This window comes from Mustela lutreola, chromosome 13, assembly GCF_030435805.1.
Source record: "Mustela lutreola isolate mMusLut2 chromosome 13, mMusLut2.pri, whole genome shotgun sequence".
Taxonomy (NCBI): domain Eukaryota; kingdom Metazoa; phylum Chordata; class Mammalia; order Carnivora; family Mustelidae; genus Mustela; species Mustela lutreola.
Window position 1 is genome coordinate 78693291 of NC_081302.1, and position 24960 is coordinate 78718250.

Here is a 24960-nt window from a genome sequence, read left to right on the forward strand (position 1 = left end):
AGAAAGAACAAGAAAGAAACCCTAAGCCCAGCAGGAGAAGAGAAATCATAAAGATCAGAGCAGAAATCAATGAAATAGAAACCAAAAAAACAATAGAACAAATCAACGAAACTAGGAGCTGGTTCTTTGAAAGAATTTATAAAATTGATAAACCCCTGGCCCGACTTATCAAAAAGAAAAGAGAAAGGACCCAAATAAATAAAATCATGAATGAAAGAGGAGAGATCACAACTAACACCAAAGAAATACAAACAATTATAAGAACATACTATGAGCAACTCTACGGCAACAAATTTGACAATCTGGAAGAAATGGATGCATTCCTAGAAACATATAAACTATCACAACTGAACCAGGAAGAAATAGAAAGCCTGAATAGACCCATAACCAGTAAGGAGATTGAAACAGTCATTAAAAATCTCCAAACAAACAAAAGCCCAGCGCCAGATGGCTTCCCAGGGGAATTCTACTAAACATTTAAAGAAGAACTAATTCCTATTTTCCTGAAACTGTTCCAAAAAATAGAAGTGGAAGGAAAACTTCCAAACTCATTTTGTGAGGCCAGCATCACCTTGATCCCCAAACCAGACAAGGATCCCATCAAAAAAGAGAGCTATAGACCAATATCCTTGATGAACTCAGATGCAAAAATTCTCACCAAAATACTAGCCAATAGGATTCAACAGTACATTAAAAGGATTATTAACCACGACCAAGTGGGATTTATTCCAGGGCTGCAAGGTTGGTTCAATATCCACAAATCATTCAATGTGATAAAACACATCAATAAAAGAAAGAACAAGAACCATATGATACTCTCAATAGATGCTGAAAAAGCATTTGACAAAGTACAGCATCTCTTCCTGATCAAAAGTCTTCAAAGTGTAGGGATAGAGGGCACATACCTCAATATTATTAAAGCCATTTATGAAAAACCCACTGCAAATTTTTTCTCAATGGAGAAAAACTGAAAGCTTTTCCGCTAAGGTCAGGAACATGGCAGGGATGTCCATTATCACCACTGCTATTGAACATAGTACTAGAAGTCCTAGCCCCAACAATCAGACAACAAAAGGAAATTAAAGGCATCCGAATTGGCAAAGAAGAAGTCAAACTATCACTCTTCACAGATGATATGATACTCTATATGGAAAACCCTAAAGACTACACCCCAAACTGCTAGAACTTGTACAGGAATTCAGTAAAGTGTCAGGATATAAAATCAATGCACCGAAATCAGTTGCATTTCTCTACACCAACAACAAGACAGAAGAAAGAGAAATTAAGGAGTCCATCCCATTTACAATTGCACCCAAAATTATAAATACCTAGGAATAAACCTAACCAAAGGGCTAAGAATCTATACTCATAAAACTATAAAGTACTCATGAAATAAATTGAGGAAGACACAAAGAAATGGAGAAATGTTCCATGCTCCTGGATTGGAAGAATAAATATTGTGAAAATGTCTATGCTACTTAAAGCAATCTACACATTTTTTTTTAAAGATTTTATTTATTTGTCAGAGAGAGGGAAAGAGAGTGAGCACAGGCAGACAGAATGGCAGGCAGAGGCAGAGGGAGAAGCAGGCTCCCTGCCGAGCAAGGAGCCCGATGTGGGACTCGATCCCAGGACGCTGGGATCATGACCTGAGCCAAAGGCAGCTGCTTAACCAACTGAGCCACCCAGGCGTCCCGCAATCTACACATTTAGTGCAATTCCTATCAAAGTACCATCTATCTTTTTCAAAGAAATCGAACAAATAATTCTAAAATTTATACGGAACCAGAAAAGACCTCAAATAGCCAAAAGGATATTGAAAAAGAAAGCTAAAGTTGGTGGCATCACAATTCCGGACTTCAAGCTCTATTACAAAGCTGTCATCATCAAGACAGCATGGTACTGGCACAAAAACAGACACATAGATCAATGGAACAGAATAGAGAACCCAGAAATAGACCCTCAACTCTATGGTCAACTCGTCTTCAACAAAGCAGAAAAGAATGTCCAATGGAAAAAGGACAGCCTCTTCAATAAATGGTGGTGGGAAAATTGGACAGCCACGTGCAGAAAAATGAAATTGGACCTTTTCTTTACACCACACACAAAATAGAATCAAAATGGATGAGCATGGAACATTTCTCCATTTCTTTGTGTCTTCCTCAATGTGAGAAAGGAATCCATCAAAATCCTTGAGGAGAACACTGGCAGTAACCTCTTCGACCTCAGCCGCAGCAACATCTTCCTAGGAACATCGCCAAAGGCAAGGGAAGCAAGGGCAAAAATGAACTATTGGGATTTTATCAAGATCAAAAGCTTTTGCAGAGCAAAGGAAACAATTAACAAAACCAAAAGACAACTGACAGAATGGGAGAAGATATTTGCAAACTACATATCAGATAAAGGGCTAGTGTCTAAAATCTATAAAGAACTTATCAAACTTAACACCCAAAGAACAAATAATCCAATCAAGAAATGGGCAGAGGACATGAACAGACATTTCTGCAAAGAAGACATCCAGATGGCCAACAGACACATGAAAAAGTGCTCCATATCACTCGGCATCAGGGAAATACAAATCAAAACCACAATGAGATATCACCTCACACCAGTCAGAATGGCTAAAATTAACAAGTCAGGAAATGACAGATGCAGGCAAGGATGCATAGAAAGGGGAACCCTCCTCCACTGTTGGTGGAAATGCAAGCTGGTGCAGCCACTCTGGAAAACAGCATGGAAGTTCCTCAAAATGTTGAAAATAGAACTGCCCTATGACCCAGCAATTGCACTATTGGGTCTTTACCCTAAAGATACAAACGTAGTGATCTGAAGGGGCACGTTCACCTAAATGTTTATAGCAGCAATGTCCACAATAGCCAAACTATGGAAAGAACCTAGATGTCCACAACAGATGAATGGATAAAGAAGATGTGGTATGTATACACAATGGAATACTATGCAGCCATCAAAAGAAATGAAATCTTGCCATTTGCGACAATGTGGATGGAACTAGAGCGTATTATGTTTGCAAAATAAGTCAAGTGGAGAAAGACAACTGTCATATGATCTCCCTGATATGAGGAAGTGGTGATGCAACATGGGGTTTAAGTGGGTAGGAGAAGAATAAATGAAACAAGATGGGATTGGGAGGGAGACAAACCATAAGTGACTCTTAATCTCACAAAAGAAACTGAGGTTGCTGGGGGGAGGGGGGTTGGGAGAAGGGGGTGGGGTTATGGACATTGGTGAGGGTATGTGGTTTGGTGGGTGCTGTGAAGTGTGTAAACCTGGCGATTCACAGACCTGTACCCCTGGGGATAAAAATATATGTTTATAAAAATTTAAAAAATTTAATAAATTGTTGAATAAATAGTAATTAATGAACATGAGATTACCTTTAAGTAGCTTTCTCAACAAATTGCAAATAAAAATACAGCAAAAAAGGCACTTATTTATATCGCCAAGAAAATATCTGTGCCATACCATATGTTGAACCTATTTTATAATTTTAAAAAACTTTTATTTAAATTCTTGTTAGTTAACATACAATATAATTCAGTTTCAGATGTAAAATATAGTGATTCTACCCTCTCATCTATCACCCGGCGCTCATCACAAGGGCACACCTTAATCTTTATCACCTACTTAACCCACATTTTGAGTGGAAACCATTTTATATTTTATTCCTCACACTGATTATACTGATAAGGAAGTCAATAGTATGTGCTGTGGAAAAACTATGACATTATTCCAGCCAATTGGTTTACTTAACTTTGTTTATTTTTAATCCATGAAAATAGATGATAAAGAAAATAGACACAGTTTTTGAATTAAGGCAAATGTGACTTGTGTATTAGTTTTATGGGTTGGAATCTATTATGTGCCCTTTCTAAATTATTGTTAAATTTGTTATTTGGGTCCATGTTATAGATTAAAAATCAAATGAGAGTTGGCATGTGAAATTTTTGGTAAGTAAAAATGTCCATTTGGATGAAAAAGTAAAAATGAACTGTTTAATGTCTGTTTTCAATTCCCAAAACTGTTTTGGGGGGCTCTTTTCTAATCACTTTTGTGCTCTGAAATAACATATTGACTTATGGGACTTCTATGTTGTCTCAGCCAAAAGAATGACAAGATGAACTTGGCCAGACATTAATGTAAATACCATCAATTGGATATAACCCTAAAATTTCAGGATTAGGGAAATTTGGTTTAATGCCCATACATGGACATATAACCTTAAGTATATTATTAATTGGAGCTCAATTAACAGATGGTTATTAAGAGACAGATATTATTCAAAGATTTATTTTCATATATGGTTGAGGAGGACCCAAAATCAAAACAGTGATGATTCAGTTCTATTCTTAATTGTTCAAAACTGACTTAGAGCTTGGGTGAAAGGCCCAGAATGACATTACCAAAGGACTCAAGGACTCAGTGATGTTTAGCAAGGGGAGGAGAAGGTTCCCTGATAGTTCTCTTCTCATATTTTGGTGAGCTTGGTTGGCCCAGAGGATAGAATTAATATTTGAAAGTATGAAGAGTCAAATTTGGGATTAATATGAGGTAGTTTTTCTTTTTTCCACAAATATCATAGTCTGAATATAAAAGTAGTTATCAGACTAAATGGTGAAGTTATCATTTCAGCATTCCAGCAAAACAACCTGCATCTCTTGAGGGAAACAAAACTTTCAGATGGTTTCTGGAACATCCTCTACTTCAGTAACTTGTCTTACTACACTGACAAAGTAGTAATGTTAACTCATATTTTCTTCATTATGAAGCAAAAGTTTTTCCATCTGTGCTTCTATCTTAATTTTGGAGTGTGTTCTAGTCAAGGAAACCGATCTCCTCAGTTTTTAAAAATTATCTCACCTTGGGGCGCCTGGGTGGCTCAGTTGGTTGAGTGACTGCCTTCGGTTGAGGTCATGATCCTGGAGTCCCAGGATCGAGTCCCAGGATCGACTCCCACACCGGGTTCCCTGCTCAGCAGGGAGTCTTCTCTCCCTCTGAGCTCTCCACTCTCACACCCTGTCTCTCAAATAAATAAATGAAAATTTAAAAAAAAAAATAACCTCACCTAAAATTTGAAAGGTTTAAATTTAACATAGTTTTTAGGAGTTGTTTTGTGGGAAGGGGATGATCATTTTTTTTTTACTAGAAAATAAAGCCTTTGTGTGTCTCTTATTGTTTTGGATAGAGGTGTGTATCCAATTCATTTAGTGAACGAATACATGAGTATTCATTACGGAATTCATTTAGTGAATGAACACATGAGGAATAAGAGATAAAAAATTTTGCTTCTCTTTTCTTGATTTATCTGTAGGTATTTTGTGTAGACAGGGTCTGCTAGCCGGAAATATTTTAGGAATACTAAATTTTCTTTTGTAGCTTATCTGAGGGGGAAAAAAAGGATCAGCAGTATCCTCTTCTATGTTGGATACCTACCATGGAAAAAAAGAAACATTTGTCATGTTACATCACTTCGCTATTGTTTTTTGTTTTTACCACATTCTGTCCTGACTGACACCTTCATATTTTTGTATCTCCTTGTATTTTTCAAGTTCACCTGAGATAGTTTGATTTTCATAGGCTAGACTACAAGCTATCCTTTGGGTAAATGCCTTCATATAGTTTCAAAAATCTTATTCACCTCTCGCTCTCATTTAGGTGGATGATATAAATTAATATAGCAGACCAGTGTTAGGCAACAGGGAGTGACAGGGAGAAAGGCAAACTGAAGAGTTTATCTCCATGTAAACTGGGAAACTGATGTTGTGTATTTCTTTTGGGACATTAAAGATGTTACTGTGTGGTTTCTTTGCTTTTCTTTTTATTTTGGGTGAGAGTGGGAGGGAACTTTTTAAAAAAATTGAGTACAGTTGACACACAATGTTATATCAGTTTCAGGAGTACAACATAGTGATTCTGTATATGTTAAGCTATGCTCACCACAAGTGTAGCTCCCATCTGTCAACCATACAACACTATTACAGTGCCACTGACTATATTCCCTATGTTGTACCTTTTTATCCCTGTGACCTATTCACTGCATAACTGGAAGCCTGTATCTCTAAGTCGTCTTCTCCTATTTTACACATCCCTCCATCCCCTTCCCCTCCAGCAGCCATCAGTTTGTTCTTTTACTTATAGTTCTAATTCTGCTTTTGTTTATTCATTTGTTTTTTTAGGTTGTGGGTGAAACATTTTTATATTTGTAAAAAGCTTAATTAATGAATTGGGAGATTTACCAGTAACTGCCATTCAAAGTTGATTATGGCCCAAATTAGCAAGATGGGAAACAACATGTGTTGGAGAGGATGTGGAGAAAGGGGAGCCCTCTTACACTGTTGGTGGGAATGTAAGTTGGTGCAGCCACTTTGGAGAACAGTGTGGAGATTCCTCAAGAAATTAAAAATAGAGCTTCCCTATGACCCTGCAATTGCACTACTCGGTATTTATCCCAAAGATACAGATGTAGTGAAAAGAAGGGCCATCTGGACCCCAATGTTTATAGCAGCAATGGCCATAGTTGCCAAACAGTGGAAAGAACCAAGATGCCCTTCAACGGATGAATGGATAAGGAAGATGTGGTCCATATGCACTATGGAGTATTATGCCTCCATCAGAAAGGATGAATACCCAACTTTTGTAACAACATGGACAGGACTGGAAGAGATTATGCTGAGTGAAATAAGTCAAGCAGAGAGAGTCAGTTATCATATGGTTTCACTTATTTGTGGAGCATAACAAATAGCATGGAGGACAAGGGGAGATGGAAAGGAGAAGGGAGTTGAGGGAAATTAGAAGGGGAGGTGAACCATGATAGACTATGGACTCTGAAAAACAATCTGAGGGTTTTGAAGGGGCAAGGGTGGGAGGTTGGGGGAACCAGGTGGTGGGTATTAGAGAGGGCATGGATTACATGGAGCACTGGGTGTGGTGCAAAAACAATGAATACTGTTACGCTGAAAATAAATTTAAAAAATAAAAAAAATAAAGTTGATTATGTATAAATCATTGTTGACTACTTGTTAAAGGGTTTTAGAACAAGGTGAAGAAAAACAAAACACTAAAAAATGGTGGTTTCTGTCTTTTTCAGGTTATCTCCCCTCCAGAAGGCAGAAATAGTGGACCTGGTTAAGAAGCATGTAGGGGCCATAACTCTTGCCATTGGGGACGGTGCCAATGATGTTGGGATGATCCAGATGGCCCACGTGGGTGTGGGAATCAGTGGGAATGAGGGCATGCTGGCCACCAACAACTCAGATTATGCCATCGCACAGGTCAGTAGTGTGGGCATGAGAATGCTGAATGTCTGAAGTCTACCCCTGAGGCCTACCCTACCCTTTAAGCTGCTTTTCATATGAAACTACCAGCATAGGGTTTTCTTTAGTTTTGTTCTTATGTACTTTGCAACAAAAAGAGTTTTCCTTGAGCAGTCATGGAGTTGGTCATAGTGATGCCACCAAGAATCTATAGCTCTGCTAACATAATCTCTAATCCCTCAGTCTCTTCAATCTGTAATGTGTGCTTTGCTTTGTGATGTCTCTCAATGAAGATTTCTTAAAGTCTTATAATATCCCCATTTCTACTTTTTAAAAGGAGACATTGCCTCTTGGCAGGCACTTAAAAAAATTAGACTGTATATTTTAGAACAATTATAGCTTCACAAAAACAAAAACTGAGCAGAAAATATAGAGTTCCCATATATTCCCTGCCTTCCCCCACAGACTCTTCCATCATCAACATCCCCTACCTGAGTGGCATATTTATTATAACTGATGAACCTACATTGACACATCGTTATCATTGCCCCAAATCCACAGTTTACAGTAGGACTTGCTCTTGGTGTTATACATTCTATGGGCTTGGAGAAATGTATAATGAAATGATGGTGAATCCACCATCACAGTATCACACAGAGTAGTTTTACTGCCTTAAAAATCCTCTGCACTCTGCCTATTTTTTATTTCCTCCACACACGAACCCTTGGCAACCACTGATTTTTGTATTATATCCATGATTTTGCCTTTTCCAGAATGTCATATTCATATAGCATGTAGCCTTTTGAAATGGGCTTCTTTCACTTAGTAATATGGCTTGATAGCTCATTTCTATTTAGCTCATTTCTATTTAGTGATGAATAATATTCCACTTTCTGAATGTATAATACTTTATCCATTCACTTACTGAAAAATATCTTAGTTATTCCCAAGTTTGGGCAATTATTAATAAAGTTGCTCTAAATATCCATGTGCAGATTTTTTTTAAGTTTTCAACTCCACTGGATTTGTACCAAGGAGTGTAATTGCTACATCATATAGTAAAGGTATAAAAGTATGTTTAGTTTTATAAGAAACTGTCCAACTGCCTTCCACAGTAAGTGTACCATTTATTGGAAGGCACATAAGTAGTTGTGTGTGGTCTGTGATTTACAGCCCCTCTATATTTATGTACTATCCTAGGCTGTTCAACAAGAACACCTCCTCCTCCTACATATTAATATTCTGATAGTTGAAGAATATTTTAATCAATATTTTAAGATTAGCTTTAATGGATCTAATATTTGAGCAACTAACAATAACACTCTTCAGTCTTGCTGAATTCAGGAGCCACCTGTAACTCTTGAACATTCCTTAGGAATAATCCCATACTCTGAGTAGGTCATCCCTGCTAGGGCTATTTTTATGGTGTCTGTCTCAGAGGGGCTAGATTATTTAGAACCCTGGCCACAGGTAAACAGATGCCTGGAATGGGAGAGGTAACAAAATGGATTCCTAGGATTCCACAGCATAGATGAAGAACATATATTACCCCAGTGTTTGAATCAAATCCATTCTGAGACCCTTCTTACTCATAGATTAAGTGTTCTGGTTTTATAGCAGGGAAAACTAAGGCTCCTATATGCTAGAGTATCTGGGTTGGGGAAAGTGTCAGTAAACTATGATCAAAGCACCTGTGTCTATAAATAAGCAAACAAACACACCAAATTCACTTAATCCTGTCCCCAACTGCTACATGCCATTGGGATCCATACTTCCAGGGATCTCAGCAATTATATGTGACATAAGCCTTGAGCTATTAAACAGTGTAGACACATCAGGCTGGCCAGTATCAAGTGTCCTGGGTATCCAGGGAAATATTTGGTTTTTTGTTGTTTTTGTTTTTTGTTTGTTTTAGGATTCTGCAATATAAGTAAAATCAAATGGTATTTATCTTTTTCCGTTGGACTTATTTTACGGAGCACATTACCTACTATGTCCATTCATATTGTCACAAATGGCAAGGTTTCATTCCTTTTTATGGTTAATACTCCATTACACACACACACACACAACATCTTCTTCATCCATCCCCCTACTGATGGACACTGAAGTTGCTTCCATATTTTGGCTATTGTCAGTAATGCTTCAGTGAACATAAATGTGCATATATGTCTTTTCAAGTTAGTGTTTTTGTTTTCTTTGGGTAAATACACGGTAGTGCCATTACAAGATTATTTGGTATTTTTAATATTTCGAGGAACCGCTATACTGTTTTCCACAGTAGCTGCATCAGTTTGTAATGAGGGCTCCTTTTCTTCCACAGCCTCACCAACACCTGGTATTTCTTGTCCTTTTGAATACTAGCCATTCTGGTACGTGTGAGGTGATACCTCATTGTTCTGATTTGCATTTCCCTGCAAATTATGTGATGTTTGGCACAAAATAGGTGATTGGTGATGTTGAAAATATTTTCATGTGTTTGTTTGCCATCTGTGTATCTTCTTTGGAAAAATATTTTCTTTGGAAAAGTGTCTGCTCCCATTTTTAAAAGTTTTAATTTAAATTCTGGTTCGTTAACATACAGTGTAATACTAATCTCAAGTATAAAATGTAGTGATTCAACACTTTAATACACTACCCAGTTTTCATCACAAGTGCACTTCCTAATCCCCATCACCTATTAAACCCATCTCCCCCACACCACTGCCTTTTTAAATTGGATTATTTACAGTTTTGGGGTGCTCAGATGAATAGATTTGTTATATATTTTGAATATTGACCCCATATCAAATATATCATTTCCTAATGTCTTCTTCCACACAGTAGGTTGGTTACCTTTTCCTTTTGTCAATGATTTCCTCTGCTGTGTAAAAGATTTTTGCTTTGATGTAGTCCCCATAGTTTATTTTTGCTTTTGATTTCCTTGCCTGAAGAGATATATCTAGAAAAGTGTTGCTAAGGTCAATGTCCAGGAGATTTCTGCCTTTGTTTTTTTCTTTTACCAAGTTTTTATTTAAATTCCAGTCAGTTAACATACAGTGTAATATTAGTTTCAGGTGTAGAGTTTAGTGATTCATCACCTACAATGCCTGGTGCTCATCACAAGTGCCCTGGGTTTCAAGTCAGACATTTAGGTCACTAATTCATTTGAGTTTATTTTTCTGTATTATGTAAGAAGGCAGTCTAGTTTCATTGTTTTGCATGTAGCTTTCCAATTTCCCCAACATCTTTTTGAAGAGACTGTCTTTTCCCCTATTGTATATTCTTGTCTCCTTTGCTATAGATTAATTGACCATATAAGTGTGGGGTATTTTTCAGCTCTCTGTTCTTTTTTTTTTTTTTCATTTATTTATTTTAAGCATAACAGTATCATTATTTTTTCACCACACCTAGTGCTCCATGCAATCCGTGCCCTCTATAATACCCACCACCTGGTACCCCGACCTCCCACCCCCCTCCGCCACTTCAAACCCCTCAGATTGTTTTTCAGAGTCCATAGAATCTCATGATTCACTTCCCCTTCTAATTTCCCCCAACCCCCTTCTCTCTAAATCCCCATGTCCTCCATGCTTTTTGTTATGCTCCACAAATAAGTGAAACCATATAATTGACTCTCTGCTTTACTTATTTCACTCAGCATAATCTCTTCCAGTCCCGTCCATGTTGCTACAAAAGTTGGGTATTTGTCCTTTCTGATGGAGACATAATACTCCATAGTGTATATGGACCACATCTTCCTTATCCATTCATCCGTTGAAGGGCATCTTGGTTCTTTCCACAGTTTGGTGACCATGGCCATTGCTGCTATAAACATTGGGGTCCAGATGGCCCTTCTTTTCACTACATCTGTACCTTTGGGGTAAATACCGAGTAGTGCAATTGCAGGGTCATAGGGAAGTTCCATTTATAATTTCTTGAGAAATCTCCACACTGTTCTCCAAAGAGGCTGCACCAACTTGCATTCCCACCAACATTGTAAGAGGGTTCCCTTTTCTTCACATCCTCTCCAACACATGTTGTTTCCTGTCTTGCTAATTTTGGCCATTCTAACTGGTGTAAGGTGATATCTCAATGTAGTTTTAATTTGAATCTCCCTGATGGCTAGTGATGATGAGCATTTTTTCATGTGTCTGATAGCCATTTGTATGTCTTTATTGGAGAAGTGTCTGTCCATATCTTCTGCCCCTCTTTTGATATGATTGTCTGTTTTGTGTGTGTTGAGTTTGAGGAGTTCATTATAGATCCTGGATATCAACCTTTTGTCTGTACTGTCATTTGCAAATACCTTCTCCCATTCCGTGGGTTGCCTCTTTGTTTTCTTGACTGTTTCCTTTGCTGTGCAGAAGCTTTTGATTTTGATGAAGTTCCAAAAGTTCATCTTTGCTTTTGTTTCCTTTGCCTTTGGAGACATATCTTGAAAGAAGTTGCTGTGGCTGATATCGAAGAGATTACTGCCTATGTTCTCCTCTAGGATTCTGATGGATTCCTGTCTCACATTGAGGTCTTTTACCCATTTTGAATTGATCTTTGTGTATGGTGTAAGAGAATGGTCGAGTTTCCTTCCTCTACATATAGCTGCCCAGTTTTTCCAGCACCATTTATTGAAGTGACTGTCTTTTTTCCACTGTATATTTTTTCCTGTTTTGTCGAAGATTATTTGACCATAGAGTTGAGGGCCATATCTGGGCTCTCTACTCTGTTCCACTGGTCTATGTGTCTGTTTTTATGTCAGTACCATGCTGTCTTGGTGATCACAGCTTTGTAGTAAAACTTGAAATCAGGTAACGTGATGCCCCCAGCTTTATTTTTGTTTTTCAACATTTCCTTAGTGATTCGGGGTCTCTTCTGATTCCATACAAATTTTTGGATTATTTGCTTTAGCTCTTTAAAGAATACCGGTGGAATTTTGATTGGAATAGCATTAAAATTATATATTGCTCTAGGCAGTATAGACATTTTAACAATGTTTTTTCTTCTGATCCAAGAACATGGAATGGTCTTCCATCTTTTTGTGTCTTCTTAAATTTCTTTCATGAGTGTTCTGTGGTCCCGTTGAGATCAGGAACACGGCAAGGATGCCCACTCTCACCACTCTTGTTCAACATAGTATTAGAAGTCCTAGCAACAGCAATCAGACAACAAAGAGAAATAAAAGGTATGCAAATTGGCAAGGAAGAAGTCAAACTCTCTCTCTTCGCAGATGACATGATTCTTTATATGGAAAACCCAAAAGACTCCACCCCAAACTACTAGAACTCACACAGCAATTCAGCAACGTGGCAGGATACAAAGTCAATGTACAGAAATCAGTGGCTTTCTTATACACTAACAATGAAAATACAGAAAGGGACATTAGAGAATCGATTCCATTTACTATTGCACCAAGAACCATAAGATACCTGGGAATAAACCTAACCAAAGAGGCAAAGGATCTGTTCTTTTTTTTTTTTAAATTATTAACATACAGTGTGTTATTTGTTTCAGGGGTACATGTCTGTGATTCATCAGTCTTACACAACACACAGCACTCAGCACAACACATACCTTCCCTAATGTCCATCACCCAACTACCCATCCCTACCCCTGCCATCAAGCAACCCTCAGTTTGTTTTCTGAGATTAAGAGTCTCTTATGCTTTGTCTCCCTCTCTGGTTTCTTCCCTTTTCATTTTCTCCTCTCTATTCCCCTATGATCCTCCGATTTCTTTCTTAAATTCTGCATATCAGTGAGATCATATGAAAATTGTCTTTCTCTGACTTATTTCACACAGCATAATATCCTCTATTTCCACCACGTTGCTGCAAATGGCAAGAGTTAATTTTTTGATGGTTGTATAATATTCCATTGTATATGTATACCACATCTTCTTTATCCATTTATCAGTTGATAGATATTTAGGCTCTTTCCATAGTTTGGCTATTGTGGACAATGCTGCCTTGAACACTGGGGGGTTGCATGCCTCTTTGGCTCACCACATTTGTATCTTTGAGGTAAATACCTAGTAGTACAATTGCTGGGTTTTAGGGTAGCTTTTTTCAACTTTTTGAGGAACCTTCATACTGTTTTCCAGAGTGGCTGCACCAGCTTGCATTCCCACCAACAGTGTAGGAGGTTTCTCCTTTCTCCACATCCTTGCCAACATCTGTCATTTCCTGACTTATTAATTTTAGCTGTTCTGACTGGGGTGAGCTGTGGTTTTGACTTGTATTTCCCTGATGCTGAGTGATGTTGAGCACTTTTTCATGTGTCTGTTGGGCATTTGGATGTCTTTTTTAAAAAATATTTTATTTATTTGACAGACAGAGATTACATGTAGGCAGAGCAGCAGGCAGAGAGAGAGTAGGAAGCAGGTTCCCTGCTGAGCAGAGAGCCCGATGTGGGCTGGATCCCAGGACCCTGGGGTCATGATCTGAGCTGAAGGCAGAGGCCTTAGCCCACTGAGTCACCGAGGTGCCCCCATTTTTCCATTTCTTTATGTCTTCCTGAATTTTTTTCATGAGTTTTCTGAGTACAGATCCTTTGACTCTTTGGTTAGGCTTATTTATAGGTATTTTATGGGTTTTGGTGCAATTGTAAATGGGATTGACTCCTTAATTTCTCTTTCTTCTGTTTCATTGTTAAGAGTATAGAAATGCACTGATTTCTGTGCATTGATTTTATCTCCTCCCACTTTGCTGAATTCCTATATGAGCTCTAGCAATTTTGGGGTGGAATCTTTTGGGTTTTCCACATAGAGTACCATGTCATCTGTGAAGAGTCAGAGTTTGACTTCTTCTTTGCCAGTTTAGATGCCTTTTATTTCTTTTCACTGTCTGATTGCTGAGGCTAAGACTTCTAATACTAGTATTAAACAACAGTTGTGTTCCTGACCTTAGGGAAACACTCTGTTTTCCCCCATTAGGAATGATATTACTGCAACCAGTTGTGTTTTCACTTTTGTTTGTTTCCGTGAATTTTAAAAATTCTTCCTTAATTTCCTGGTTAACCCATTCATTCCTTAGTAGGATGTTTTTTAGACTTCGTGGATTTGAGTTCTTTCCAAATTTCCTCCTGTGATTGAATTTGTTTCAAAGCACTGTGGTTTGAAAGTATGCAGGGAATGATCCCAATCTTTTTGAACTGGCAGAGACCTGATTTGTGACCCGGTATGTGATCTCTTCTGGAGAATACGTATTCTGTTGCTTTAGGATGGAATGCTCTGAATATATCTGCAAAGTCCATCTGGTCCAGTGTGTCACTCAAAGCCCTTGCTTCCTTGTTGATCTTCTACTTAGATGATCTGTCCATTACAGTGAGTGTGATGTTGAAGTCCCTTACTATTATTATTATGAATGTGATTCTTTCATTTTGTTATTGATTCATTTATATAATTGGCTGCTCCCACGTTGGTGGCATAAATATTTACAATTGTTATATCTTCTAGTTAGATAGGCCCTTTAATTATGATATAGTGTCCTTCCTCATCTTTCATTATAGTCTTTGGTTTAAAATATAATCTGATGTAAGGATTGTTACTGCAATTTTCTTTTGATATCCATTAGCATGATAAGTGGTTTTACACCCCTTTACTTTCAATCTGGAGGTGTCTTTGGGTCTAAAATGAGTCTCCTGTAGACAACATATGTATGGGTCTTTTTCTTTTTTTAAATCCAATCTGATACCCTCTTTTGATTGGAGAATTAGTTCATTTACATTCAGAGTAATTATTGAAGATATGAATTTAGCACCATTGTATTACTTGTAAAATCACTATTTCTGTATATTGTCTCTGTTCCCTTTTGGTCTATGCTACTTTTGGGCTCTCTCCTTGCTTTAAGGGTCCCCTTTAATATTTCTTGGTGGGCTGGTTTAGTGATCACACATTCTTTTAGTTTCTGTTTGTCCTGGAAGGTTTTTTCTCCTATTTTGAATGACATCCTTGCTGGATGAAGTATTCTTGGCTGCATATTCTTCTCATTTAGCACCCTGAATATATCATGCCAGTACTTTCTGGCCTGCAAGATCTCTGTGGATAAGTCTTCTGCCAGTCTGGTGTTTCTATCCTTGTATGTTATGGTCCTCTTGTCCCAAGCTGCTTTCAGGATTTTGTCTTTGTCTCTGAGATTTCCAAGTTTCTATTATTGACTATTATAAGTCAAGGTGTTGACTTATTTTTATTGATTTTGAAGAGGGTTCTCTGTGCCTCCCGGACCTCAATGTCTGATTCCTTCCCCAGGTTAGGTAAGTTTCCTACTATAATTTGCTCCAATACCTTCTGTCCCCCTCCCCTGGCAACTTTCCTCTTCTTCTCCAATCCCAATTATTGTAATATTGTTTCTCTCTATGGTATCATTTATCCCTCAAATTCTCCCCACATGATCCAGTAGATTTTCTTTTTCTCAGTTTCTTTATTCTCCATAATTTTTCTTATATATTGCTAATTCTTTCTTTTGCCTTATTTATCCTAGCAGTTAGAGCCTCTGTTTTTTATTGTACCTCATTAATAGCCTTTTTTATTTTTACTTCATTAGATTTTAGTTCTATTTTTCCAGAAAGGGATCCTCTAGTGTTGTCTATGCTTTTTTTCAAGGCCAGCTAGTATCTTTGTAATCATTATTCCGAACTCTACTTCTGACATCTTATTTATCTCAATACTGATTAAGTCCCTGGCAGTCAGTACTGCCTCTTGTTCTTTTTTCCTCTTTTTTGAGGTGAGTTTTTCTATCTTGTAATTCTTGCAGAAAGGGGCAGCTTTTCTATTTGTAGAATTTCAGCTAATCTTTTTTTTAGATCTCTGGTTAAGTTCGCAGGTGTTCAGAATGATTTGATAGCTATCTTTCTGAATTCCTAGGACCAGACAAACTAAGATCTCCTACTTGCCTGCCATTTTGGACTATCTCCCCCAAGTATTTTTTAATTTCCTATTTGATTTCTTCTTTGACTCAGGAGCTGTTTAGTAACATATTGTTTAGTCTCCACATGTTTTTGATTTTTCTGTTTTTTTTTCTTATAATTTATGTGTAGCTTCATTCATATCAGTTGTAGTAAAAAAAAAAAAAAAAGGAACATTCTTGGTAGGATTGTAATCTTCTTAAATTTATTTAGGCTTCTTTTGTGGCCTAACACATTATGTATCTTAGAGAATGGTTCATGTGCACTTGAAAAGAAGGCCATATTCTGTTGTTTTGGAATGGCATTTTCTGTATATGTCAAGTTCATTTGGTCTAATGTGTGTTGTTCAAAGACACCGTTTCCTTATTCATTTTCTGCCTGGATGATCTATTCACTGAGTGGGGTGTTACAGTCCCCTACTACTTATCATATGGCTGTCAGTTTTCCCTTTGTGTCTGTTAATATTTGCTTTATTTAGGTGCTCCTATAGATAACTCTAATTATTATATTCTCTTGATTATTGATCCCTTTATCATTATGTAGTGCCTTCTTAGTCACTTGCTACAATCTTTGATTTCAAGTCTATTTTGTCTGATATAGGTATTGTCCCTGGCTTTTTTTTTTTTTTTTCACTTCCATTTGCATGGCATATCTTTTTCCATCACTTCACTTTCAGCCTATGGGTCTGAAGTGAGTCTCTTGCAGGCAGCATATAAATGAGTCCTGTTTGTTTAATCCATTTTGTCAACTTATATCTTTTTACAAGCATTTAAACTATTTACACAAAGTAATTATTGATAGGTATTTACTTATTGCCATTTTGTTAATTGTTTTCTGGTTGTTCTTAAAGTTTTTCTCTATTTCCTTCATCTTCTCTTACTGTTTGACTTGTGATTTGTGATTTTCTTTAGTGTTTTGCTTGTCTTTATTTCTCTAGATTTTTTGGTGTATCTGTTATAAGTTTTTTGGTTTATGGCTATTATAAAGTTTTATATAACATCCAAAGTGTATTGCAGACTATATTAAGTTGATGGTCTCTTAAGTATGAACTTTTTTAAAAGTACTTCATTTTTTATTCTACCTCCACAATTTATGTATACTTTACTATATTTTACATCTTTATATTTTGTAAATCCCCTTAACTAATTTTTTTGAACTGATTTTACTACCTTTGTCTTTATAACTTTCATACTAGTTTATAAGTGATTCTCCCATGATCTTTTTTTTAATTAATTTTTTTTTAATTTTCAGCATAACAGTATTCATTATTTTTGCACCACACCCAGAGCTCCATGCAACCCGTGCCCTCTATAATATCCACCACCTGGTACCCCGACCTTCCACCCCCCCACCCCTTCAAACTCCTCAAATTGTTTTTCAGAGTCCATAGTCTCTCATGGTTCACCTTCCCTTCTAATTTCCCTCAACTCCCTTCTCCTCTTCATCTCCCCTTGTCCTCCATGCTATCTGTTATGCTCCACAAATAAGTGAAACCATATGATAACTGACTCTCTCTGCTTGACTTATTTCACTCAGCATAATCTCTTCCAGTCCTGTCCATGTTGCTACAGAGTTGGGTATTCATCCTTTCTGATGGAGGCATAATACTCCATAGTGTATATGGACCACATCTTCCTTATCCATTTGTTCATTGAAGGGCATCTTGGTTCTTTCCACAGTTTGGCGACCATGGCCATTGCTGCTATAAACATTGGGGTCCAGATGGCCCTTCTTTCACTACATCTATATCTTTGGGTAAATATCCAGTAGTGCAATGGCAGGGTCATAGGGAAGTTCTATTTTTAATTTCTTGAGGAATCTCCACACTGTTCTCCAAAGAGGCTGCACCAACTTGCATTCCCACCAACAGTGTAAGAGGGTTCCCCTTTCTCCACATCCCCTCCAACACATGTTGTTTCCTGTCTTGCTAATTTTGGCCATTCTATCTGGTGTAAGGTGATATCGCAATGTGGTTTTAATTTGAATCTCCCTGTGGGCTAGTGATGATGAAAATTTTTTCATGTGTCTGATAGCCATTTGTATGTCTTCATTGGAGAAGTGTCTGTTCATATCTTCTGCCCATTTTTTGATATGGTTGTCTGTTGTGTGAGTGTTGAGAATGAGGAGTTCATTATAGATCCTGGATATCAACCTTTTGTCTGTACTGTCATTTGCAAATACCTTCGCCCATTCCGTGGGTTGCCTCTTTGTTTTCTTGACTGTTTCCTTTGCTGTGCAGAAGCTTTTGATTTTGATGAAGTCCTAAAAGTTTATTTTAGCTTTTGTTTCCTTTGCCTTTGGAGACATATCTTGAAAGAAGTTGCTGTGGCTGATATCGAAGAGATTACTGCCTATGTTCTCCTCTAAGATTCTGATGGATTCCTGTCTCACATTGAGGTCTTTTATCCATTTTGAGTTGATCTTTGTGTACAGTGTATGAGAATTTCCTTCTTCTACATATAGCTGTCCAGTTTTCCCAGCACCATTTATTGAAGAGACTGTCTTTTTTCCACCATATATTTTTTTCTTGTGTTGTCGAAGATTATTTGACCATAGAGTTGAGGGTCCATATCTGGGCTCTCTACTCTGTTCCACTGGTCTATGTGTCTGTTTTTATGCCAGTACCATGCTGTCTTGGCGATCACAGCTTTGAAGTAAAGCTTGAAATCAGATAGTGTGATGCCCCCAGTTTTATTTTTGTTTTTCAACATTTCCTTAGTGATTCGGGGTCTCTTCTGATTCCATACAAATTTTTGGATTAATTGCTCCAGCTCTTTGAAGAGTATCAGTGGAATTTTGATCGAAATGGCATTAAAAGTATAGATTGCTCTAGGCAGTATAGACATTTTAACAATGTTTATTCTTCCGATCCAAGAGCATGGAATGGTCTTCCATCTTTTTGTGTCTTCTTCAATTTCTTTTATGAGTGTTCTGTAGTTCCTCGAGGACAGATCCTTTACCTCTTTGGTTAGGTTTATTCCCAGGTATCTTATGGTTCTTGGTGCAATAGTAAATGGAATCGATTCTCTAATGTCCCTTTCTGTATTTTCATTGTTAGTGTATAAGAAAGCCACTGATTTCTGTACATTGACTTTGTATCCTGCCACGTTGCTGAATTGCTGTATGAGTTCTAGTAGTTTGGGGGTGGAGTCTTTTGGGTTTTCCATATAAAGAATCATGTCATCTGCGAAGAGAGAGAGTTTGACTTCTTCCTTGCCAATTTGCATACCTTTTATTTCTCTTTGTTGTCTGATTGCTGTTGCTAGGACTTCTAATACTATGTTGAACAAGAGTGGTGAGAGTGGGCATCCTTGCCGTGTTCCTGATCTCAACGGGAACTCTGCAAGCTTTTTTCCATTGAGGGTGATATTTGCCATGGGTCTTTCATAGACAGATTTTATGAAGTTCAGGAATGTTCCCTCTATCCCTATACTTTGAAGAGTTTTAATCAAGAACGGGTGCTGGATTTTGTCAAACGCTTTTTCTGCATCAATTGAGAGGACCAGGTGGTTCTTCTCTCTTTTCATATTAATTTGTTCTATCACATTGATTGATTTGCGAATGTTGAACCATCCTTGTAGCCCAGGGATGAATCCCACCTGATCATGGTGGATAATCTTTTTAATGTGCTGTTGGATCCTGTTTGCTAGGATCTTGTTGAGAATCTTAGCATCCATATTCATCAGTGGTATTGGTCTGAAACTCTCCTTTTTGGTAGGGTCTTTGCCTGGTTTGGGAATCAGGGTAATGCTGGCTTCATAGAAAGAGTCTGGAAGTTTTCCTTCTGCTACAATTTTTTGAAACAGTTTCAGGATAATAGGTGTTATTTCTTCTTTGAAAGTTTGGTAGAATTCCCCAGGGAATCTTTCAGGTCCTGGGCTCTTGTTTTTGGGAGGTTTTTGATCACCACTTCAATCTCGTTACTAGATATCAGTCTATTCAGGTTGTCAATTTCTTCCTGGTTCAATTTGGGAGTTTATAGTTTTCCAGGAATGCATCCATTTCATCTAGGTTGCTTAGCTTATTGGCATATAACTGTTGATAATAACTTCTGATGCTTGTTTTTACTTCCTTGGTGTTAGTTGTGATCGCTCCCTTTTCATTCATAATTTTATTAATTTGGGCTTTCTCTCTTTTCTTTTGGATTAGTGTGGCCAATGGTTTTTCGATCTTATTGATTCTTTCAAAAAACCAGCTTCTAGTTTCATCTATACGTTCTAATGTATCTCTGCTTTCTACCTCATTGATCTCAGCTCTAATATTGATTATTTCCTTTCTTATGTGTGGGGTTGGTTTGATTTGTTGTTGATTCTCTAGTTCTTTGAGGTGTAGAGACAGCTGGTGTATTCTGGATTATTCATATTTTTTTTTGAGGGAGGCATGGATGGCTATGTATTTCCCCCTTAGGACTACCTTTGCTGTTTCCCATAGGTTTTGGACCAAAGTGTCTTCATTCTCATTGGTTTCCATGAATTGTTTCAGTTCTTCTTTGATCTCCTGGTTGATCCATGCATTCTTAATCAAGGTGGTCTTTAGCTTCCAGGTGTTTGAGTTCCTTCCAAACTTTTCCTTGTGATTGAGCTCCAGCTTCAAAGCATTGTGATCTGAAAATATGTAGGGAATAATCTCAGTCTTTTGGTATCGGTTGAGTCCTGATTTGTGACCCAGTACATGGTCTATTCTTGAGAAGGTTCCATGTGCACTTGAGAAGAATGAGTATTCTGTTGTGTTAGGGTGGAATGTTCTGTATATATCTATGAGGTCCATCTGGTCCAGTGTGTCATTCAATGCTCTTGTTTCTTTATTGATTTTATGCTTTGATGATCTGTCTATTTCTGAGAGGCGTGTGTTAAGATCTCCTACTATTAATGTATTCATATCAATATGACTCTTTATCTTGATTAACAGTTTTCTTATGTAATTGGCTGCTCCCATATTTGAGTCATAGATATTTACAATTTTAGATCATCTTGGTGGATAGTCCCTTTAAGAATGATGTAGTGTCCTTCTGTATCTCTGACTACAGTCTTTAGTTTAAAATCTAAGTTATCTGATATGAGAATCACTACCCCAGCCTTCCTTTGAGGCCCATTGGCATGAAAGATGCTTCTCCATCCCTTCACTTTCAGTCTGGGTGTATCTTTAGGTTCAAAATGGGTCTCTTGTAGACAACATATGGATGAGTCTCGTCATTTTATCCAATCTGCAACCCTATGCCATTTTATGGGCTCATTTAGGCCATTCACATTGAGAATGATTATTGATAGATATGTTCTTATTGACATCGTATTACCTTTGAAGTCCATCTTTCTGTAGATTGTCTCTATATTTCTGTTCAATGCTATTCTTGGGATTTTTCCTCTTTTATAGAAGCCTCCTTAATATTTCCTGTGGTGTTGGCTTGGTGGTTGAATAGTCTTTTAAGCCTTGCCGGTCTTGGAAACTCTTTATCTCTCCATCCATTTTGAATGTCAGTCTTGCTGGATAAAGTATTCTTGGCTGCATATTCTTCTCATTTAATGCCCTGAATATGTCTTGCCAGCCATTACTGGCTTGCCAGGTCTCTGTGGATAGGTCTGACGTTATTCTGATGGGCTTTCCTCTGTAAGTAAGGAGCCTTTTTGTCTTAGCGGCTTTCAAGAGATTATACCTACAATTATGATTCCTCAATTTGACTATCAGGTGCCTTGGTTTTTTTTGTTTTGTTTTGTTTTGTTTTTATTTTTGTTTTTGTTTGGTTTTTTTTTGTTTGTTTGTTTGTTTTTTTTGCAATCTATAATCTTGGGTGGAGACCATTCAGGATCTAGTACATGAATGCTGGTTCCATTTGTGTGATTGGAAAAATTTACATGAAGAACTTGTTCCACTATATCTTCTAGACTTCTGTCTTTCTCCTCCCCCTCAGGCATCCCAATAATTCTGACATTGGAACATTTCATGGCATCATTTATTTCCCTGATTCTGTTTTCATGATTTCTATGCTGTTTGTTCCAGGCTTCCTCCTGATCCTTTCTCTCTATCTGTTTGTACTCCCAATCACTAATTCTATATTCTGTCTCAGTTACCCTAGCTTTGAGAGAATTTAGATTAGTTTGGAACTCATTGAGGGCATTGTGAACCTCAGCCCTGGTAGCTTTTAGCTCTTCCCTAACATTGTGAACATCCTGTCTGGTCGCTTTCAGCTCGGCCCTACTTAATTCCATTTGGTCATCCATGGCTTTCTCCAACCTAGCTATTGCCTGGATAATTGTTAGCCTGAATTCTCGTTCTGACATATTGTCTATGTTATAGCCATTAGCTCCGTTGCAGAAGGTCCGTCCTCTGTATTTTTCTTCTGTTGGGCATTCCTCCTCCTAGTCACTTTGGTGAGAGATGAGTGAACAGATGAAGCTGGATGTATCGACTGTGGTGCAGTCAAGGTTCACCCTGGAACAATTCTGAGCAATCAGGATTCCCCACCCAAATGAGTGACAAAAGAAAAGAAAAAGAAAAAAAGAGAGAGAGAGAGGAAAGAAAGGGAAGATGAAAGAGAAGGTTCAGCCCAAATGAGCCCCAAGGTAAGATTTATGAAGTATACAAAGAAAAACAGACAAACAAAAAGACTGATAAAAATATATGACAAGAGAAAAAAATATATATATGCAAATAAAGGAAGAACTTCATCAAAAAGGGCCCCAAGTGTAAGATTTATATACTATCAGGACAAACACAAAAACACAGAAACAGTGGTGGAAGAAAAAGATGGGAGAGTGGTTATAAATTCTCAGTGTGGGTGCAGAAGTTTGTTTTGATTCTTCCTGGATGTATCTTGATATCTTTGTTAAAGGTCTCAACTTTCCTAAGATAAAGGGGGATTAAAAATTGGTTTACCTATAGGGATAGTATTGATTGGGGAAAGGGGATTACTTTGATGTTTAACTCTATATGAATATTAGAAAATAAAAATAAAAAGTAATAAACTAGACTAAACTAAACTAAAATTTAAAAAAAAAGAAATTCAAAAAATAGAAATGCAAAAGAACAACACAAATGTATGTATCCAAAAGTTCAGATCAGAAGGCTATTATGGAATTTGATAATTTGATGTACTGGACAGCTCACTGTGATGGTAAATAGGTTAAAATATCTATATATAAAAAATATATATAAACCAGAATAGTGGGAACGAGTTAAAAATAAAAGTTGTCCTATGAAGTAGTGGTGGTTGTTCTCTTGCATTCCTTTTTTTTTTTCTTTCTTTCTTGGTTTGTTTTCTGGGGGAGGGGCCTGCCACATGGGTTTTCAGTCAGTGATGTTTCCTGAGTTAAGTCCTCCCGCCCCCCTCCAAGGGGGTGGGCTCTGAGGAAACTGTTTTTTTTCAGGCTTTTGTTCTCTGGTGGTTTTTATGTTTGTTCGCTTTTTTTTTCTCTCACCTTGACCAGTTTTGATGGTTTTTGTAGTTTTACAGGAAAACAAACTGCACTCTGCCCTCTCAGAGAGAAGCCTCAGTCTGGCTGCAGAGCCCAAATAAGTTCCCCCTTGGCTGCTGACATAGCAGGTTCTGAATCCCGGTCCCTGGGGACGCAGGATCTTCTGCTTGTACCCAAAACCATGGCAGCGGTGGCTGTCTGGGAGCTCCAGACTGCCAGAGATGCTCCAAGCAGTGATCACACACTGAGCTTTTCCTGCTGGCCCGGGCTGCGAGTGCCTGGTCTTTCTGGGTGTAGGAGCGCCCGGCTTGTGCGCACCTCTTTCAGGTGAGGCTGTGGGTCGCGCACACATCTCAGGCTCTGAGAATGGGGCGCAAGTCCAAAAGCACCAGTCTGGGCCTTCCCGCACCTTTCTCAGGGGAGAGTTTGGGGCGCGCGTCTTAGGCTCTGAAACAATGGCATGGGTCAAAGACTGCCAGCTGGGCCTTTGTACCTCTCTCAGGGGAGGATGAGGGGCACACGTATCTCAGGCTCTGTAGCAGGACCCGTGCATTCTGCCATCCCGCGTGGTTCCCGTCCCCTCACAGGAGCCGGGCCCTTCATGTTCTCCGGTGCGCTGGCAGCGTAGGGACCAAGACCTGGTTTCTCCGCCACACTCTCTCTGGCTCAGTTCCAGTGGAGGCTGCCCTGGGTCTGGGGACTTAAGCCCCTGTCCCTAGCTGCCCCGATTCCCACAATTTCCCCCCTGCAATCCTTTGCTCTTTTTTAGTGCTTTCAACCAGACTCCAAGTTCATGCTGGTCCCCAGATGCAGGGCACTCTCGCTCGTATTGGGGTATTATTTTCCAACTGATTGCCTCTGGTGGCTCCCTCCCCCTTTTGTTTATCTTCTGATATCAGTCCACCGTTCCCACTCCGCTTTACCTGCCCACTGGAGTCTTTTGCCCCTGTAGAGATCCAGATGTGTATAATTCTGATCTCAGGCTGATTTCATGGGTGATCGAAGTTCTTTGGTAGGTAATCAGCTCACTTTAGGGTACAGGTTGAAAAGGCGCCTCCTCCTACTTCCCCGCCATCTTGTCCCCCCCCACCCCGCTCCCACGATCTTTATGTTTGGTTTAACCTAGAACAGTTTTCCTTTCATATATATATATATGTATATATATATAATTTTTTTTACTTCTAATTATGGCCTTTTGTTTTCCACTTTAAAAAGGCTCTTTACTATTTCTTATAGGGCCAGTTTATTGGTGATGATTTCTTTTAATTTTTGTTTAGGAAATTCTTTATCTCATCCTGAATTCTGAATAACTTTGTTGGATGGAGTATTCTTGGTTGTGTGTTTTTTCCTTTCAGCATTTTGAATATATCATGGTATTACCTTCTGAGCTGCAATATTCCTGCTGAAAA

General features: G+C 38.2%; 1 protein-coding gene across 2 annotated transcripts in view; it reads left to right on the forward strand.

Moving 5' to 3' along the window:
• Window positions 1–24960, forward strand: part of LOC131813534 (phospholipid-transporting ATPase IB-like) — a 249604-nt gene that overhangs the window by 149913 nt on the left and 74731 nt on the right. For both annotated transcript variants that reach the window (XM_059143871.1, XM_059143873.1), the window contains one exon: window positions 7106–7289. In XM_059143871.1, the coding sequence (XP_058999854.1) occupies window positions 7106–7289 (184 nt within the window). The remainder of the gene's footprint in view (window positions 1–7105; window positions 7290–24960) is intronic.